General features: G+C 57.3%; 1 protein-coding gene across 1 annotated transcript in view; it reads right to left on the reverse strand.

Moving 5' to 3' along the window:
* ITPK1 (inositol-tetrakisphosphate 1-kinase) overlaps window positions 1-20,697 on the reverse strand; it is a gene marked incomplete at both ends in the record, with an annotated part of 150,892 nt that overhangs the window by 56,626 nt on the left and 73,569 nt on the right. Inside the window, one exon of the mRNA XM_080707918.1 lies at window positions 5,935-6,060. Coding sequence (XP_080564044.1) covers window positions 5,935-6,060 — 126 coding nt within the window. The remainder of the gene's footprint in view (window positions 1-5,934; window positions 6,061-20,697) is intronic.

Below are 20,697 nucleotides of genomic sequence, written 5' to 3' on the forward strand. Positions count from 1 at the left end.
ACAGCAAGAGATGGGCGGGGCCGAGGCAGAGGGGCCATGTGCACGCGCTCGGCCGGAGGTCTCGCGGCTCCGTGGAGACCATGGGGACCCTCCACCCAGACCAGGGCACGTGCATGCGCTCGGCTGCAGGTCTCCGCGGCTCCGTGGGGACCCTCCACCCAGACCAGGGCTCTTGCTCTGACTCTACAAGCCACATGCAAAACTGACACAGGCTCACTTGGATTTCGTGGTGTTACGTAACTTCCCGTGAGCTTAGATGTCATCTTCCTAATCGGATTCAAAGGTCCAGAACAACAGAAACCTTTGTTTCTCCTCCTTCCTCTCCATCTCCCCAGCACGTGGCACCGGCCATGCTTGCGGCTGCCCAGTGGGCACCCAGGGCAATGGGGTTTGATTCAGTGCAGATGGACTATCACGTCTGAGCCCACGGCCGGGGCGGAGCTAAGCTGTGTGACCTTGGGAGTGATGCTCAGGGCAGCAGCCTTGGGGGCTGGATAGGGCTGCTCCCAAAGCCACCGTCTCACGTGCCAACTGGCAGGTTCTCTGTGCAGCGGGCAGGGCGACCGGAGCCCAGATGGGCTGCTGGAGAGGAGTAGAGCCAGGGACCACAGCCAGCCTGAGACCCCTGCCTGGCCTTGCCTCTTAGGCTGAGCTCACGGCTCCATCGCCCTCCCACAGGTGTAGCTCCCCTAGAGGACACTTTCAAAATCACTGCCTCATGGACTCGATTGCCACGGAGAACTCTCAATCAGCTGAGGTGGCAAAAAAGGCCCAGAGAGAATAGTGCTGTTGCCACAGCAATGACGGTGACGTTGGCTGCGTGGCTGAGCTCCCGAGCGCCAAGCCCATGTGGAGTGCTTAGCATGCACCACTGCACCCCAAATGCTAACAGCAGGAGTGGCTGCTGCTTACACACCCATGCACACACACACACATGTACACGTTGCACTCGGCCAAGCATGGTTCTAAAGGCACCATACATATCCATTTGCTTAATACTCATGGTCACTTTACAAAGTATTTTGATTTTTTTAAGAAAACTATTTTAATTTTTTCTTTTTAAGGAGAAAAGGGAATGGTGAAGCATTCAGTTCCCTGCCTGTATGGCGTTCCTACTGCAAAGAAGGCCTGCAGCCAGGAGGGTTGAGTGGTCAGGTGGCATAAGATCTCACATGGAGAGGGCAGAACCTGAGCGCTATCATGGGCTTAACCATCTTCCTGTCCTGCTGCTGCTAGACCAGTGAGGGCTGCTTGGGACCGGGTCCTGGGAGAACCATGGCCTTCTACGGCCACAAGTCTCAAGCTAGAAAAAAGGCAGCACGGAGTGTTAGGAGCTATTTATTCCTGCAGCAAAGCCTGGCCTCTCCTGACCCACTAGCAGGAAGGGCCCTGAATGCCATACCCTCCACCTGCCCCCTGAGGAAAGGAGGCAGCAGCCAGGAGGCAGGTCACGCCCTCCAGCCTGTGCTGGCCCTGCCTGCTTCCTGCTCTCTGGCTGGGGAGGTTGAAGGGTGACTCAGGGCTGTTTCTGTCAGGTAACACACAGGCCAAGAACCAAGGCAGCAGGGCATGCGCTCTCTTCCTGCATCCTGGGCGGGGGGGGGGGGGGAGTGCAAGGGGCTCCCTTCCCAGACTCATTCTATGCAACTGAAAATCCACAGGGACCAGAGAGGGAGTGGGGCTTTGTCCTGTCACAGCAGCTGAGAGGGGGTGCTCAGGACCACAGGATGCCAGGGGCTGAGGACTGGGTGCAGCTGGGCCTCCCAGGCCTGAGCTCTCTCCTCACCTGCAAACACCAGGCCCTGGTGACTGCATGGCGTCCTGGCCTGCTCAGGGCTCCTCTTGCACTGATAGCTCCCCCTTCCGAGCAGGTCCTCTCTCTGCCAGTTCAGCCTACTCTTATCACCGCCATCCTGTCCCGATCCCTCTGCAGAATGAATGCCAAGCGCCACAGCCCGGCATGAAAAAGCCCCAGCGCCCTGGCCCTGCAGTGCTGGGAGGTGGGGCCTTTGAGAGGCACCTCGATCTGGCCCTGACCTCCCAGCGATGAACCTGTCCATCTGCCCGTGGGCTCGCCAAGGACTGTGGGGGAGGCTCTGTCATCGGTGAGCCAGCCTTCCCTCTGCTTCCTGGTCGCGAGGCAAGCAGCTTTGCTCCACCCCTGGGTCCCCGCCATGATGCCGTCCTTTACCACTGGCCCAGAGTCAGCAGAACCAAGAGACCGTGGGCTCACACCTCTGAAACCGCAAGGCAGAATAAACCTTTCCTCTTTCAAGTCGGTTTTCACAGATATTTTGTCACTGCGGTGGAAAGCTGGATGACGCTACTTCCATGGACAAACACGCAGGCATGTTCCCTACGTGGCCGCCACCAAGAGCAGCCACGGGAAACCAGGGGCTGGGAGCAGATGCAGCCCTGGCCCAGTGAGGGAGAGACAGAGCCACGGATCAGGCATTCTCAACTTCCAAACAGTGTGAAGGCAGGTGCCAAGCCAGGAGGGCACGGGACAGGGGGTGTGTTGATGATGGGGAAGACATTCTTTAGGCAGGGACACCTGGGTGATGGAGTCACTTGGGCAAAGGCACTGGGATGGGGAGAGGCAGGCTGCGTGGGAAGACCAGCATGACAAGCAAGGGGAGGGACACAGTGAGGCTGGGGAGAGAGGCGACACCAGGCTCGCAGCCCATGGGCCACGTTAACAGTCCCGGTCTGCTGTGTCACTGCAGCGAGAGCATGGGACAGCATGCGCCATCAGGACCATGCTGTTTCCCTCTTTCATCATGGCCCCGGGGCTCAGTTCCCGGTGCAGCGCCGCTTCCCCTTCTGGCTGGGAGCTCAAGTGAATGGTGCACAGCAGACAATGTGCCGCCATGAGGGACACGGTCCCGGTAGAACGTGTTCAGGCTGGGGGCCAGGAACACCAGGGACAATCAACGTCCTTCCAGCCCATCGAGAGGCGGGAAGAGGCAACTCTGTCCTCTAAGTGCATTCAGGGACAAGCCCCAGAGGCCACAGGTGTCTCCTGGATGGCAAGCATGTAACCCCTGTAGGGCAACCAGCCTAGCAGTCACACATCTGACTGGTGACTCTGAGAGAAGATTCCTATCTCTCCTGAGGAAGCCACCTGGGGCGGCAGGAGGCCCCTGGGGTGTGTCCGGCCCCACTTGCCCATGTGGGAAGGGCCCCATGAGGGACCTTTGCCCAGGTCTGTACACTGATAACCAAGTCTCAGCCAGAGCGTGGAGGCACCAGGCTGGCTGGCTTCACATGAACCATACAGCAGAAAAACAACTGAATCATCCCAGCAATTGCCCAAGCCAAGCCACTGTGAGGATGATCCCAAAGGAAGCACAAACACACACACACACAACCAAAACGCAGCTTGGGGAATGGTTTCTATGACAAACAGCCTTAGAGACTTGTAGTAGTATCAGGCCCACACCTTCCAGCCTATCCACCTGTGCAGCCAGAGAGAAGCACCACCTCTCAGCTAAAATCCCTCCTCACCCCCAGGACCAGAGGTTTTCGGGAGCATCCCCCAGTGGGAGGCTTGTGGCTGTCAGGAACACCTCAGAAACTGATCTTGTTCCACACTGAGCCCCCAAACTTCCCCAAGGCCTGGACACTGCCTTGGAGAAGGCCTTCGCATGGAGGCCTTGACCCTGTTCAACTGCTCACAGCACAACACAGGAGTGGTGCCCTGCAAGCCCAGCCCTGGGGCTGCCACCTCTGAAATCAGTGGGCCTCTGAATGGTGCCCCATCCCCATCCACAGACACACACACCAGTGCCGCCTTGTTAACATCCAAAAGATAAAATTAGACACAAATCTGAAAACAAAGAGCCCAGTCAAGATCAAGTGTCAGCCTCTGAGTCCATGCGGCCTGGCTCTCAACTGGCAGCTCTCCTATCTACTGGGGAGGTGACCGGGCCTCTCCCACTCCCTCTCCCGGGTCCCTCCTTCCCTCTGCCAGTCCCCGCCTGGCTCCTCTCTGCCTGGGGCCTCTGCAAAGCCTCTGCAAAGCGTGGCCTGGCGCTGTTTACCACAAAGAATTGTTCTCTTCACAAAGGAGGAAACTTCCTGGCTTTATCAGATATCTGGTTTCTCAGTGAAACAGACTGCTACAAAAATTTGTCCCAGAAATATGGGGCTGGAAGGTCACTGTGAGGTCACTGCCCCCCGGCTGGGGGCCAGATGGGTGTGTGCCCTGGATGGGACAGACTGGAGACCCAGCCAAGACTCTCAGTGGGAAACGTACCTGGCGGATGGCAGCCTTAAGCCACACGTCCACCCGACACGTGTAATTTCTCTGGAACGTTCATTTCTGCCCACAACAGGAAAATGGGTGGGGGGCAGCTCTCCTCACTGTTGGGATCCCTCCCTGAGCTGAGAAGTCTGGGAGAGTGAGAGAGAGAAGTCCCCCTGGGGGTAGCTGGTCATAGCTCCTGGGGCCCTGGGCTGGCGGGGGCCTGGCCTTTATAGGAAGATGGAACTAGCCAGAGTACCGGTGGTGGCCATAGTGGACGTCGCAGCAGTAGGCAGGGCTGCAGTGCCCACAAACCTCAGGCACATCTATGGACACGGGCTTTCGCTCCTCACGGCAGCTGCCCATCCATGGGAGGGGGGCTACCAGGAAACCGATGCGGGGGTCATGTGGCCCACGGGGCTTGAGGCTGGGGTCGGCCTCCAGGGCATTTTGACTCCAGAGGACCTGTCTTGTTCCTCTCTGGAGTGGCAGGACAGCATGCAGGAAGAGCCCAGCCAGCACAGGTTCAAATCCCACCACGTCGCTTTCTAATGGTGGAGACTTGAGTGAGCCCCCACCCCCATTCCCTGCACCTGTTTTCTCACTTGCCGGGGGAATAAGAATACCTTAAAGGTCGCTGAACTAATGAGTTAATGATTATGAAGTGCTTCAGCACGGGGCCTGGCACACAGTGACTGCGCTCCGAATGTTTCCTGTAATTATTACCATTAAACACTGAAAGCGCGCCGGGCGTGGTGGCGCACGCTTGTAATCCCCGCACTTGGGAGGCGGAGACAGGAGGATCGCGCAGGTTCGAAGCCAGCCATGCGCGCTGGTTTAGGAGACCCTGTTTCTAAATAAAAATATAAAAATAGGTCTGGGAGTGTAGCCCAGAGGTAGAAGGGCTTCCAGGAACCCCAGTACCACCAAAAAAAAAAAAAAAAAAAAACACTGAAAGCATGTGAGAAAGGGGGAAATTGTCAGCAGGATGGCTACTGTGTGACAGAGCCCTTTGTCCTGGCGCAGAGAAGCCGAACCTCCAGTCACCACAGTTTCAGCTGTGTCTTCAGGGACCATATGCCTGCCTTTCACGACCCCTGAGCCACTTTCCAGAGGAAATCACATCTGTCCACGGAGGTGAACACATGTCAAGTCAGAGGTGGTGGCTGCCTCGTGTGAAACCCCAAGGCAGAGGGCCAACTGCCGCGGGGTCAGGACCCTGGAGGCCGCTCGGGAAATGGCCAGGAAGAGGAGAGCAGCCAAGGGACCCCAAGCCATGGGCGCACAGGGCTGAAGTGACGGGTGGACGGGGCGCTCCTCCAAGGCAAGACTTGGCTCCAGGCCCCTCGGCGGTTGTGGGCTCCCACAAAGGGTCCCATCCAGGTGTCAAGTGGCTGAGCCAGAGCCGCTGGTTGGAGCCAGTGCTAGGGAGGCGTAGGCCACATCTGGACTCAGCTCCACCTTGACCAGTAGCCAAGTCCACAAGGAAGGGGGTAGCGGGGGTGTCCGCCATGCCCTGGGTCAGTCCCCACATGACGCCCAAGACAAAGGCCTCGTAGGCAGGAAGGCGCCTGCCCCTGAAACCGTGCCTTGAGGATGCCGGTCCCTTCCACAGACGATACATCCAGAGACCCGCAACAGCTCTCAATGGGCACACAGCAACTTCCAGCGACATGGTCCTCACTCACCTGGAACCTGTGCACCAGCTCCAGGGACTGGCTGTCATTCTGGTCAGCTTCCAGGATGACATCGGTCAGCTTGTGGATGATGACGTCCAGGGGACCCTGCTCCTCAATCGGCCGGCTGAGGTTCAGCTGTGAGGTGGAACGGGAGGACAATTTCAGTACTAGAGTCCGTGGTCCCTTCCGGCTGCCCAGCCTGGGCACATCATCAGCGGACCCTCAACTCAGCAGCACAGGGGAAGGGGGCAGCAGGGAGGCTGCCCTGGTGGGAAATACACACAGAACCAAGAGGACAAGACCCCAAGGCCACACAACTTGTCTTACTAAGTCTCCCAGGGCAGGTCCCACGTTTGCACCTCTGGTCCCCAAGCCCCATGCCACCCAGGAGCACAAAACACACAAGCAAGCAGATGACACCATGAAACAGCTGCACAGAAAAGGCATTTATTCAATTCAACATAGCGCATCTGCCCAACAACCTAGAAACTGGGGCTCAGAGAGGTTACTAAAATGACTGAACTCACACAGCCAGATTTGAACCTGGATCTACGTGGATAGTCTTGCCACAGAAATACAGAAAATCTCAGGAAAGATGTGTGGTCCTGGAGGACCTAGGAGTTGTTGCCTAAAGAACCCAGTGGCCACTTGCACAACACCCTGAAGCCTGGGCTCTTTGGGAACAGCGGGGGTGCACACGGCTGCCTTGCAATCAGTTCAGAGCTGCTCACAGCCCTGAACTGATTCCACCCGGGAATGTGTTTATTTTTGCAGGGAGATCAGGGTGGGGAAGATCAGGCCCCAAGGGAGCCCAAGCCTCAGCTGACAGTCGGCGTCACCTGACCCCAAGCCCGGAGCACCTGCCAATAGTCGGGGCAGCCCGACACCAGGCTTCCTGCCCCGCCAGATGTCTGCCGCCTGCACACAGCCACCACCACCTGCAAGGACAGTCCCTCTGAGGCAGTGGCGCCAGCCAGGCACCTGGCTGACCCCCCACATGGCCTCTCAGAGGCTAGAGGAGACCATAGCCCCGCCCTGCCTTCCTCCCCACCCGCCCGCAGGCACAGCTCTCCAGACTGTTCCTATAGGAGTAAAACCATCAGTGACAGTTCCCGATGACCATCCCAAGTAGGCAGCTCGCTCACGGCTTATGGGCTATTTGTTCCATTTTCTTTCCAACCACTGTGAGGAGCAATTTCACAGATAGGGGACAGAGACTTTTAAACCCTGCCTCCGATCTCGGTGGAACCAGGATGCGAACAGGAACCTAAAGCCTGCTGTTCTGCCCGCACTCCCGCCACCGCCAATCCTCTGCCTGGTCCCTCAGAGCGCCGCCTGGCTGCCCTGTCCTCTGGCCACCTCAGGACAGCCAGAGGCACTGGCAGGAGCCGGGAGGGAGGTCAGGGTACCCGTCCCTTGTCCTCACATGCCCCAGCCCCCGCTGTGTTTCTGGCAGCAGGCACAGCCCCTCTCCCAAGACCGCCTCTATCTCTACAGCTCCAGTTACAGTTTTGGTCCCCCGTCCCCCAGGCCTAGAGCTGGTGACAGATCACCACACTGGCTCACACTGAGGTCTCTGCCCCCCTTGGCCCTGCCGAGGCCCTGTCCTGCACTAGCCCTTATTTGAACTCTTTTCAGGTAAACCTTCGAAACGCGCCAGCTCTTTCCAGCTGGTGTCCTTAACTCCTTTTTTTTTTTTTTTTTTTTTTTGCAATTGTCTGCTAGAAAAGATGTTAATGGATCTATCTCCCCTATTTGGAGAGTAAAAAAAAAAATCTCAGAGACCTCACAATAAGAAAATATTGAAAAATTCGCTTCCCTCCCCATGGTGATGAGCCTGTGTACAAAACAAAATAAAACAAGACCCAGACAGCTGGGACACCAATCATCTCTTCTGGGGCTCCGGGATGATGAAGGGAAGACATGTCCCAAACGCCGTGTGTGTGTGTGTGTGTGTGTGTGTGTGTGTGTGTGTGTGTGTGCGCGCGCGCGCGCGCGTGCGCGCGCTAGGGATTTAACCCAGGGATATTCTATCTCTGAGCTACCCCCTCAGCCCTACTTTTATTTGGAAACGAGGTCTCACTAAGTTGCAGAGGACCTCTCTAAGTTGCTAAGGCTGGCTGTGAACCTGGATCCTCCTGTCTCAGCCTCCCAAGTACTGGGATTACAGGTGTGCCCCACCAGGCCTGATCCAAAGTGTCTTTTGGGACTCAGGCACACATTCATCCTGACAGTATGTCCAGGAGCAGGGGATAACCTTCCCTGGCAAGGCCACCAAGAGCTCAGGAAGGAAAAACAGCCAACCAAGCCAGGCAGCTGGAAGCTGTAACAGAGGCTGGACAGCAAGCCCTGTGCCAGTCCCCGCCAAGCCACCAGCAATCTGGCCTCAGTTTCCCCTCTGTTAAAAAGCAAGCTGTGGTGGCCTTTCTGGCTCCGTTGGCAGGTTCCCTTTCCATTCCCATCCAGCCCTTCTTCCCCTACAGCGCAGAATTTAAGGACAGAAAAGCAGTGGGGAGTGGTGGAGAGAACAGAGATCCTCGGTACGGGACACCATTCCTGCTCTGCTCCACTGTGACGGACATCACAGACCAGAGGCCAGCACTACTGCAGAGACTCGGGCCACATGAGGAATGCTGGGCACACACCCTGGGACCAGACCCTATGCTGCAGGAGACAGCTCTCAGTCTGGGGTCCCTGAGGACTGGGGGAAGAGGTGGGCAGAGGGGTGGGCAGAGGGACAGCCCTGGCATCACCGAGACCCGTAGACCTGACAACCGTGCGCTGTTTGGGAAATAAGCTCTCCGCGTTCCTGGCCGCTGCACTGAAGGTAAACAGTCGAGTTCTGGAAGCCGGCCACCTTCCTTTGTGTATTTTCCAAGTGTTTTTATGCCAGTAAAGCCCTTTCACAAGAACAGCAACTTGGGACAGGCATCGGGCCGCTCTCGGGCACGGTAGCCTCCTGCTGTAGCATCTCTGGGGTGTAAGCGGGACTCTGCGGCTCCGAAGGCTCTCGGCACTGCATTTCCTCGAGGGGCCAGATGCCACCCCAGAGGGGTCTGTTGCCCTGAAAGCACCTCAGGGAGCCCCGCTGGCTAAAAAGGATGCGACAGGCCTCCAATGTGGTCAGAGCACCTGAAGGGAGAGACGTCTGGCTCCTGAGAGAGAGCAGGGTGCCGCCGAGAGGGGCCCTCAGGAGATGGGACACCCTGAGGAGAGGTCTCTGGGTGGGTGGGCTGGGCACAAGCAAACCCAAGCAGATCTGTCATCTGTTTTTCTGGCCACACTCTGCCCTCAAAAAAGGGAGCATTCCCAAGGACTTCTTGTTCTCTCCTGCAGAAAGGGCTTGTCCCTCTCGGCAGGAACGTATGTGTCTCGATGAAAGGGCCGCCCGCTGAGGCCAGAGGAAGTCTGTGGCGTTCACTCCCCAGTCACGCCATCCTGTGGGGCCCACGCTGGACGCCGGTCTCTGTGGTGCTTGGGGATCAGAATTCGTAGAGAACAAGGGGCCACTGTTTCCCTCAGCGACCAGGGCAGCAAGGCTTAGGGAAGGGGGCAGGGCTGGGAGGAGAGGGGACAGAAGCCTGCACACCCCGCGGGCCCAAGGGTCACCCCTGACTTCCAATCACACCCAGCCTGGTGACCAAGCCCGGGTGGGCTCTGATGCTATGCCCACTCCCTGGGCAGGGAGGGTCCTGAGCAAGGCAGGCAGGCCTGGAGACACCCCTACCCCAGCCCTCTGGTCTCTCAGCTGGAAAAGGCCAACTAATTGAGCTCTGCCCCGGTTTCCCCATTCATAAAATGATACTATTAACTCCTCTGTACCTCACAGGGCTATCAGGAACCCCAGAGCAAAAGTTCAATCCTTTTTCACATTTTAACTCACCCCAGCCAAAAGATGCATTTATACCTCCCCCCCATCTCAGGGCCCTTGGGCCTCCCTCTGGTCACACCATGACTGCAGTTACACAGGAACCTCTCTAAGTCCTGGTCTGTCCTCCACGCGGTGGGCTGCTCATTGCCTCTGACCACCAAGAGTCCTTCACTGTAAAGCACGGGGCGCCGCAGGACCAGGGAGGAACTCGCGCCTCCTGAACAGGCCCAACAGGCTACAACTGACTTTGTTTCATTTTTTTCCTTGGGTAATAATAGAGAATGAACCCAGGGGCATTCTACCTCTGCGCTGCATCCCCAGCCTTCTTTATGCTTTATTTTCAAACAGGGTCTGGCTAGGCTGCTGAGTCTCACTCACTATTGCTGAGGCTGACTTCAGACCTGTGATCCTCCTTGCTCAGCCTCCCAAGTACGGGGATCACAGATGTGAGCCAGCAAACCCGGCTTGTAAGTGACTTTGAGATGCATGCGGACACCAGAGTGGGAAGGAGACAGGTAGGTGTAAAGTCAGGCCTGTGTGGCCACCACCCAGAGAACCTCGGTTTCCTCATTTTTAAAGCAACAAGTCTTGCTGTCCCAGCACTGTTGTCAGATCTTGTCCGTGCACTCGACACCAGGCTCTGTTCTGAGCACTCCACACACAGACTCACGATTCTCAGGACAGTCTGAGATAAGGGCACATTACAGAGCACAGTCAACGTCAGCTACTCTATTTCCCTCTCCTTGCTGTTCAGATTTACCAGTGGGGACCTCCCTGGCATTGGGTCAAAGAGCGCTCCAGGCAGGTCAGAACTTGAATTCTGAAAGGCGAGGTCACTTACACAGCCTCGTGTTAGAGTCCTGAAGTGTACGGCCACGCCAAAACTTGCTGTCATCGTTAACAATGAAAACTCCCCTACTTTACATAGTGCTTACACTGGACTACACACTGAGCTAACGAGCACTGACCACATGGGCTTGGGAAGGACTACTCCCACCCCCAAAGGCTCGGTGACGTCCCAGGGGCACAAGGCCACAGCAGCATGGACATCCAGGGGTCTCTCCTGCTGAAGCCAGACAATTCCCCTCCACTCCGAAAGCCTCCCGAGCGCTTGGAGCTGCCCTTCACCCATCTCCCGAGTGGTTACTTCGCAACAGGGCTTCAAATGCAAGCCACTGCCTCAAAGTCTTGCCTCAGCCCAGGGTCAGGCAAATGGCTGGGACGAAGGGAGAGAGGGTGGGGGTCTAGCGCATGCCTCTGTATCCTCTGGAGGACTCAAGGATCCAAGACAGAATTGCCACACCTGAGCTCACAGCTTTGCAGGCAGAGGCAGCTCTCCCAGGAAAGAAAGGTGGGGTCTGTACCCTGCAGACAGACTCCAGAAGGGAACACAGCCTTGGAGAACTGAGTACCAGTGGGGCATCTCCCCGTGGGTTTGATTTCAAAGCGAGAGAATTCAAGGAGATGCTGGAGGCCTTCTGCTCAAGCAACTCGCTCCAAAGGGGCTCCGGTGTCCCTCAGCAAGGTCAGGACGTGGAGGTCACCAGCACCTGGACAACAAGACCCACCAGCAGGCTAGGCCAGGAATGGTGCAGTCAGCCTAGACCTTGGATGCCTGCACACGCACCTTGACCTGGTTCCACGATTTCTCAGAAATCGCTTTCCACTTACTAGGGTAAGTGGGAAAGAACCAGCAACCTGGTTAAGGCAGAAGAGTCTTCCAGTTCTGGAAGGCGAGGGGCCTGGTGACAACAGTGCCTCGTAGCTACAACATTCTGGGAAACTGCAAACCGACTCTGTTTCTCAAAGAGCTACCCAGCAAGCTAGGCTTCCTCCAAACAGGACTGACCCTGTGTTCTCGTGAGCTAAGAAAGCCCTGGCCTGTGCCCAGTGCTGGAGAGCCAGGTTCAAGAGCAGATTCAAAGGATAAACACACCCCTACTCTCCGACCCAGAAAGCCCGCGCCTGGGGTGCCGGCCTAAGGGGTGTACATGCGAGAGCCACTTCTGGGCCAGGGAACCTCTTGAGGGCACGCAGTCAAGAGAGAAGACACAGCACCGTGCAAAGATAGGAACGTCCACCATGAGGGCAAAAGAGGTGGCAGCGGAGAGGGGTGTGCACTCGAATTGCAGCCACGTGCAAAGATAGGAACGTCCACCATGAGGGCAAAAGAGGTGGCAGCGGAGAGGGGTGTGCACTCGAATTGCAGCCACGTGAAACAGTGTTTGCCATGGAGGACACTGGAGAGGAAACACGACACGTGGAAATGGGAGACTACGGCCAGCAGCCCCTTTTCTGGACACGAGGTGGCACCGCGCTTCCTGGTTCCTGGTGAGTGACCATGGGAGGCAGTGGCCTGGGTCACTTCCTGGACATGGACACACCGTGTACTTCCAGTGCTCTCTTCCCCCGCCCCGGCTGCGCAGGCTGAGTGCTCGTGATGGACAGAGACCCACGCTCTGTGGAGCGCGACAGGGCGAGAAGTGATCTGAGGCGCACTGACTCAGCTGGTCTATCCTCACTGCTAAGATGAGCAGCCTCCAGCCCCAAGCTTCTCTTCTTTCACTGGTTAAAAGAGCAGGCATGGAAGGGAAGGAAGACTGGGAAGAAAAGTCAAGTCAAGCTGAGGTTTTCCTGGACTATTTTTTTTAGTTATAGTTTAATATTTGGATGAATTGGAGGAACTGGGATTCATCCTGCAAGGGGAAGACTGTTTGGCCCATCCCTTAGGATCAAAAGGCAGAGACTGTGAACAGTCACACCACTAACCTGGGAACCCGGCTGTGCTCCAGCACCCAGCAAGCCCGGCAGTCCCCAACACCTGACGCTGGGGCCCGATCCCCAGCGCCAGCCCCGGCCGAGGCGGGGTGCATGGCATCTCTATCACTGTGCCCAGCGGTCTCCTTGGGCCCCAGACAGAGCAGAGGGAACAGAACCCTGCTGTCTCCAGGCACGAGGGGAAAGCACAAATCACAGGCTGGCAGAAACAGAGGAGAGGGAGCAGGAAGGGGCTGCAGATCTGGCCCCACATGGAGGGGAGTGTGTGTGTGTGTGTGTGTGTGTGTGTGTGTGTGTGTGCACACTACTTATCAGTCTGTCAGCAGGCCTGCAGGAGGAAACGCGCAGGGTCCTCTTGCCCTTCTCCACAGCATTTCACCCTGAGCTCCCCAGGCACAGAGCAGCACTCTCCCCAGAGAAAGGGGGTAAGGGGTAGGGGCCGTCCTGCTGCGCAGGCCTGGGGAAGGCACACCCTCACCCTAAAAGCCTGTTTTCTCACCTGCAAAGTGAGGACAGAGACACACCCTTCCTCAGTCATCTCGGCACGGCACGCAGAAGCCGGCATCCCTCTGTGTGGTCTGCAGATGGAGCTGAGTCCCTGCAAGCACGTCAGCACCACTGGCAGGGACTTCCTCCCCCATCATGGGAGCTGACTTTGCTCTGGCTTCGGTGTAAGTCCTCCTGGCCTTGACTGGCTCCCTGCCAGTGCGATCCTAATAATCCCTCTCAGGATTATAACTACCAGGACCCTTACCACACACCAGGTGCTGAGCTGAGCAAATTACATGCATCATTCCACCTAATCTTCATGGCCTCAGAAGGCAGGAGGCGTTGAGACCACATACAGATGAGACAAGGAAGGTTCCTAGAGGCAAAACAACTGAGCCGAGGCTGTACAACCAGGAAGCCAGGAGCCGGCCAGCAGTGCCCTGGCCCCCGAGCCTCAGGGTGGGGAGACAAGACAGCATGCTGGCCAGACACCCTCCTCTGAGGTGACAGCCAGGTACACAACGTGCTCTACCATACGGTCTGAGAGGGCTCCTGCCAGGGCAGAGGCGGACGCCTGGGGCGCCTCGGACACAGGGCCCATCCAGTCTTGCCCACCGCTCTAAGAGTGGGGGAGCGATTCTGCAATCCCAGCTGGAGGGCTGTGGGAGGGTGGCAGAGCCTGCTGGGAGCCTGGATTCTGCACCAATGCATCCCACTGACAGCTGACACAGGACACTGTTTACAATTGCCCAACATTAATAAATCAAGTATATGAGGAAGGGACATACTGGATCACTTATGGTGATCCATGTGGTGGTGGAATTCCAGGCCGCCATGGAAAAGCCTGGATGCATCTCCAGGAGAAGCGCCCTGGGCTTAACGTGCTGTGGTGCGTCCGGGGGAGAACGGGTTTATACATCTGTCTGTGATGCACAGAGGAGTACCTGTGGGTGTCCGAGGAGCTGGTTCTGAGTGGCAACCTCCTGGGAGAGAGGCATCATGGGGCTTGTGGGGGTAGGCGAGAGGGGGACTTCTGCTGTGCTATTTGGAATTTCAAACTAGTGAAATGTCTTACTTCTTTAAAATTTTTGCATTACCAAGTGAGCAGAATGTAGGAAGGGTACACGTTTAGAGTTCCAACGGCCAGGGTTTGAACCCCGCCAGTGTGTAACACACACTGACACCTACTTATGCTTGGCCCAGTTCCGAGCCTTCACGTGAATGACTTTTGGCCACAGGATCCTGGTGCCCATGACTGGGAAGGGTGGAGGCCAGGTAGCATGTGGGCAGTGCCTGGGGCCTCAGGCAGTGACCTTCAGCCCCTCTGAGCCCGTTTCCTCATCTGTACCAGTGCCAGCATTTGAGAGACAGGTTGGTAGAGCTTCCGCAGCAAGCCTGGCCCAGAGCAGGTGCAGAGCGCGGGCCTCCTTCCTGGCGGCCCCCTGCGCTCAGTCCCTCCAGCACCACACTGGTCATAGTTCTTGGGGGAGCCGCCACCTCCAGTACCAAATGGGAACCGTGTTTCAGGCTCAGGGGCCCAAGCCCGAGCCTGGGGCCGCCACCCCACTCAGAAGACTTTACCGACTCCCCAGTCTCCTCCTCCAGAGGGACTGAAGCAGCCTAGCTCACTTCTGCAGTGAGCTACAGAAGAGCTCTTGGCCTCTGCACAGTCCTGCCAAGGCTAGCACTGTGTCCTGTTTCTCCCTGTGACCCGGCGCAGCCTGGCACAGTGCCAGAAGCCAGCAAACATGCACTGGACCGGTTCACTGAGGCTGCGGGGACTTGTACCACCTGCTCCCCACCCACCCACTCATGCATACAATCTGTCCTGGGCACTTACACAAGCACTCATCCAAGCAAATGCATTCCCCACCTCGCACTGGGAAAACGAAGACGGAGAGAGATTGGGTAACTCACAAAAGGTCACTGCCGGGAAGGGGCAGGCCCAAATGTTTTCTGACCACAAATTCTTCCCCACTCCCTTCTCTACAGCCATCTCCTCACTCGTCCTCAGCACACCGCTCTCCCGGCCCCGGCCCCAGCGCTGACTCCTGTGCCTGTCTCCAAAGAGGACACTCCACAGGGCTCCCTGGAGAAGCGCCCAGTCAACAAATTCTCTAAGTCCCAAATGGCCCCCGGAATAAGCTGCAGACATTCTGGGACTGGCAGGGGAAGAGAAGTCCCAAAGTCTCTGGGCCACAGAGCAAGCAAGGCCACTGGGGCCACCCCAGTTCCAACCCTAGGACATGAACTGTGCCCAGAGGCGGGCCAAGGGCATCTGAGAGGCCAGAGGCTGTGCACTCAAACCACACCAACAGGCCACAGTCCCCGGGGGCCGAGGGAACGGTGGCTCTGACAGTGACCACAGGAGGGGCAGAGCTGCTACCCTCGGCCACTGGCACAGCTCCCTGGCCTGACTGTTCCTAAACACACCACAGGCATCTGGAGGGACCGCCTCTGGGCATCTGTCTAGTGCCGAGTATAAAGAGGATCAGGCAGTCACCAGACAAGGACCCACCTGGACCCAAGAGAGTGGACAGGAGAGGGCAACAGAGAGAGCGACCGACAGCCCCCCACAGGTGGGCTTCCTCCCCACTGTGGGCATCCCAGAGGTGTGCGCCATGACCAGGTCTCTGCACCCGGGGCCAGGTGAACCCAGAAGCAGCCCCACTCCTCCATACTCCGGCTGCCCTCCCGCCCTGCACGGGGACTTCAGACCAGGATTGAACGACTTGGGCCCCACTTCCTCTGCTTGCTGCAGCCCCAAGTCGAGCCCGAGGGTGAAGGGACAGGGCCTCTCGGGCTGTGGGGAGTCCACACCCAGCAGAACAGAATGGTGAATGTGCAAAAGCCGAAGGAGGTGGCGGCTCCCACTCATCACGCACCAGGCAGGCGGTAACAGCAACCCCACTTCTCCTCTGTAAGATTTAAATAAAAGAAGCCCCTGCTGCCTGGGAACCGCCCACAAAGCCTGCTCCCTCTCCTATTCTGGTTTTCCTGCTTCGTGAGCTGTTCTCATTGATTTGGCCATCCATTCAGCAACTTTTGAGAGTGACTTTGCGCCCGGCATTGCTAAAGCGCCAGAGGAGCGGCCAGGAAGACAGCAGCCGGGACCCCGCTCTCAGGACCTCACGCGCTCGTGGAGGCGATGGACAATAAAGGGGGTCACAGTGATGTCACGTAGCCACCAAGGCCACACCCACCAAATAAGTGCAGTGTGCTTGGGGGGAGGGTGGGGCTTCAACAGGGGGGCTCAGCAGAAACAATGCGTGGAAGTCCCAGCCTCCCTTCCCCACGGTGCGACCTTATTTGGAAGAACAGTCTCTGCAGATGGGACTGGCTGCGAAGGAGGAGCTCACACTGGAGTAGGGTGAACCCTGACCCCATCTGACTGCTGTCCTTGCCAGAGGTGGCCATTTGGATGCACACAGCACACGGGGAGATCGCCCTGTGAAAGCGAAGCCACCTGCAAAGCCCCATGGCCGAGGGACAGGCCGAGACAGTCTCCCCGCAGCCTGGGAGGAAGCAACCTGGCCGCACCTTGACCTCACACTTAGGGCACCACACGCTTCCCTTGCATAAGCACACGTCCCAGCAAATGAACACAAGACCTCTCTAAGAAGCATCATCTGACCTGAGACTTGACTGTGAAGAACCAGAGGCCTGGGGCAAAGAGAAAAAGCAAATGCTTTTGGTGGGTGTGGCCAGTGTGGGTGACAGGGGGGACAAGGAGTGCTGAGGGCCAAGGGTCGTGTAGACCTTCAAAGGGCACCGCTGGAAGTTGTGTCCCAAGTGTGGTAGAAGGCCCTGGAGCGCTCTGGACAGGGCTGGCTGCTCCCAGTTCTCTTTAAAGAGAGGGTCTAGCTGGGTGTGGTGGCACAGGCCTATAATCCCAGTACTTGGGAGGCTGAGACAGGAGGATCGCAGTGTCAGAGCCAGCCTCAGCAACTTATAGAGACCCTGTTTCAAAATAAAATAGGGCTGAGAGTGTGGCTCAGAAGTAGAAGAGAGCACACTCTAGAAGTTAAATAAGCTAATACCCGAGGCACCCACACCTTGCCAGGGACAATCTGTAAGCACACGATACATGGCAGCTGTCATTTTTTATGGCCCCACGGAACATGCAGTGTAGATAGAACTTTAAAAACCACGGTGCTTTGAAGAGAGCAGCAGGCCATATGTGGATGGGGCCCTGGCACGATCCGCTGCTGGCTGTGTGAACCTGGGCCACCATCTTCCTTGTCTGTGGCCTGGGGCCCAGGCTTTAAACTGAGGGCCCCAGACCACACTGGCCTCCGAGTCTGGCTCCAAGAGCTGGTGGTATGAGAATGACAGCCCACTCCCAACTAGATCCTCAGTTCATATCCCAAACCCTTCAAACCCTTCCCCTTCTCTCCCACTCTGGCTCCAGGCCCCGATGCTTTTTTTCCCCCTCATGCTGACAAGGGAAAGTGCGTCTCAGTGTCTCAATGTCTCCTTTATTTCTATATTCCTCCCAGAATGGCAACTGGCAGCCTCCGCCACAAGTGGCTAAGAATTCTCCAAGCCCAAAATATTCTCTGTGCATCCTGTTTAACAATAAGGTAGGAAATTTTGGAGTCAAATTTCTACAGAGCCTGCATACATTCTTTTTTAAGCCCCGGAAGCAATATTCTTTCTGTATCCATTTTTCCCCCCATCCAAAGACAGATTCCTGGAGGCAGTTTCCAATCTGGAATTTGACATGATATTAAATGATTTTTTGTTTGTTTTTTCTTAATCTTCCATGAAAAAGAGAAGTCCAATGCTCAAAGTCATCTGCGAAGATGCCGGGTCCACTGGGTTAACCAGGCGTCTCCCCGCAGAGCCTCTGAGCTCCTGTGACATCTCACACGTGCTGGGGACAGGCACGCTGAAACCCTCCCACAGCTGGCAGGACTGCAGGGAATCAAGCCATGTCACAGAAATGAAGACACCCAACAAAGCCCCATCTGATGCACCCCACCCCATGAGAGGGGGTCCCCGTGGACCATGCACTCGCCATCCTGGAGAGGCAGCTGATAGCCTCGAATATCTTCCAGCCATTCACATCCTGGAGGTGCACTGGGCCTGTTCTAGCCATGACCTCGGCCAGTCCCCATGATGGGGCGATGGTATTCTGCAGACTGTGATGCACTAGACAGCTCTGAGCAGCTGCTCAGGGCAGCGGGTGACAAGGCCAGCAGGAAGCCCGTACGCCAGGAAGCACCCTTCTCTCTGGAGGGGTAGGTGCACAGCATTCAGCAAAGGGCCCGGGAGGCACTGTCTCCCTGGGCAGCAGTGGGAGCGGCTGAGAAGGCCTTGGTTCAGCGGTGCCCAGAAGGTACAAGGGACAGCAGATATGCACATGCCTGCGTGGGCATGAGCAAGGCGCAGCCTGGAGTTTTCAAATGAAATCCACGCAGTCGAACTTGCTGGGTCCCACACTGCTCCCAGGCTGGGTCTACATGCCGCATGGTGTCACTGCAGTCCCAGAGGTGAGAGCAGGCCCGGGGTCACTTCAACCCGGCCGGGGAGGGGCCGAGGAAGGCTTCCTGGAGGGGTGATGCCACGCTAAACCAACTGTGTCAGCCCGGCTGAGCCTTAGAGGACTCCAGAGAAACAGTTATGAAAGCCATTCAACTTCCTCAACTGTGAAAGGAGAGACATGGCTGGGATTCTGGGGCGGCCCCTGGTGCGTGGTGCTTCCTTGGCGTGCCCGCCTCCCTCCCATGGTGGCTAGAAAGAAAGCTGTGGGTGATGAGGGAACTGTGGCCACCCACGGGGGCAAGGTCCCTGGGGACAGGGGCTCCAAGAGCCATAGGGTGGGGCTTCCTGCTGGGAGACTAGAGAGTGGCCTGCGTCACCCAGTCCCATGCAGGGCAGAGAAGGCCCCATCAGGGCGGGGCAAGAACGGAGGGAGGCCCAGGTCGGACAAGGGTGACTGCGCATCAAGGAGTGGCCCTGGAGGCTGGACAAGGACGGTCATGGGGGAAGCGGAGGGGCAGAGACCACAGAGGCGGGAGCACACAGCTGCTTGGCCTACAGGAATTCTGCACGTGGAAGTCAGGGGGAATGGGAGGCCAACACATGGTCCAACAGGCAGTGCAGCCCAGGAACAGGAAGGGGCTTGCGCACCAGAATCCTGCATGGCTATTTGGCATTGGCCAATGGGAGGCCATGGTCTGAGGCAGCAACATCCACAGCTCCCTGAGACAGGTGCCTGGCAGCACCAGAAAACCCACCCTGCTCCAGAACTAGGAGCCAGCAAGAGCAGGATTCACCCCACGCAGAGCAGCTGGGGCCAGAGCCTCCGTCCAGTTACTGGTCCTGACCGCCGATGTGGGCCCCTGCAGGTTAGTGCCCTGAGCGTGGCCTGGCCAGAGACCCAGGAGGCTCCGAGGCCTACCACTGTAGGTTGATGGCCTGGACAGACCAGACAAGGCCTCCTCAGTTGATTCGGGCACTTGGATGCCTAAGCTGAAGTTTTCTATTTCCAAGGAGCAGGCCTAGAGAGAATGGACGCAGGTGGCCATGGCAGAGAGTGTGGACAGGGCCCAGGAAAGGCCTGCACACAGCAGCGCAGAGTCGGGGAAGCTGCCCCTCCCAGGAGGCCCAGACAGTCCCAATCCCATCCTACCAAACCGGCAGGGGTGTGGCAAACACAAGTTCTAAAGAGTGGGTGGCCAGCCCAAGACAGTATGAAAACTGCAGACGCCTGAGGCTCGGGATAAAACCATAGGCACTGAGAGAATGAGAAGGAACAGGAATGCGCTGCTGGCTCTCACTATTCCCGGCTCCTTCCAGGTGCTCTCGACATTACCAACAACCAATAGGAAGTGACTTCCTCCAAGACGCTGGTGGGGCACACGCCCCATCCCCATCCGCCAGCTGGTGGCCCCTGCCCTCTGCTCCCACCCACCAGGCCCATGGCTCTCTGAAGCCCCACTGCTCACAACTCATGGCGCAGCACCCATGGGCGGCGGGGTGCTCCCCCTGGAACACTGGCCCCGTTGTCTCTTACCAGGGACTAGCTGCCTTCTCTCCCGCTCAACACAGTACCACAGGGTGGGGAGGGGGTGCTAAGAAAATCTGGCAAAGCAGGGTAGGGGGGCCGAGGCATGAGTGACAAGAAGACTCCTGCCAGAGGCGGGGAAGCCCAGACCACAGTACCTCGTGATTATGGGTGGGCCCTGAGACTCCTGGGCTGTGCCCCTTCTCTAGCACAGTGACCCCACCTGTCAGGCACTGTTCTCAGAGAAGCCTGCAAGGCCCCTGGGAGGTCTTCCCTCGAGCTCCTCACCCCCTTCACAACTAGACAGTCCTGACAAGAAAGGACGAGACCAGCGCTTTTATTTGGGGGGTTGAGGGGTGGACAGTAGGGATTGAGCCCAAGAGCATTCTACCTCTGAGCTACATACCCTGCCCTATTTTGTTTTAATTTTGAAACAGGATCTCACTAAGTTGCTGAGAGCCTTGCTAAGGTGCTGAGGCTGGCCTCAGACCTGAGATCCTCCTGTCTCCGCCTTCCAAGTAGGGATGACAGGCATGCACCACCAGGCCCCGCTGATCTGCCTCTTAGCTCAGGACACTGGACCCCACAGGCACACTTCACCTAAGGGGTGGGTGCGTGTCTA

Source organism: Muscardinus avellanarius, assembly GCF_963383645.1.
Source record: "Muscardinus avellanarius genome assembly, chromosome: 12".
NCBI lineage: Eukaryota > Metazoa > Chordata > Mammalia > Rodentia > Gliridae > Muscardinus > Muscardinus avellanarius.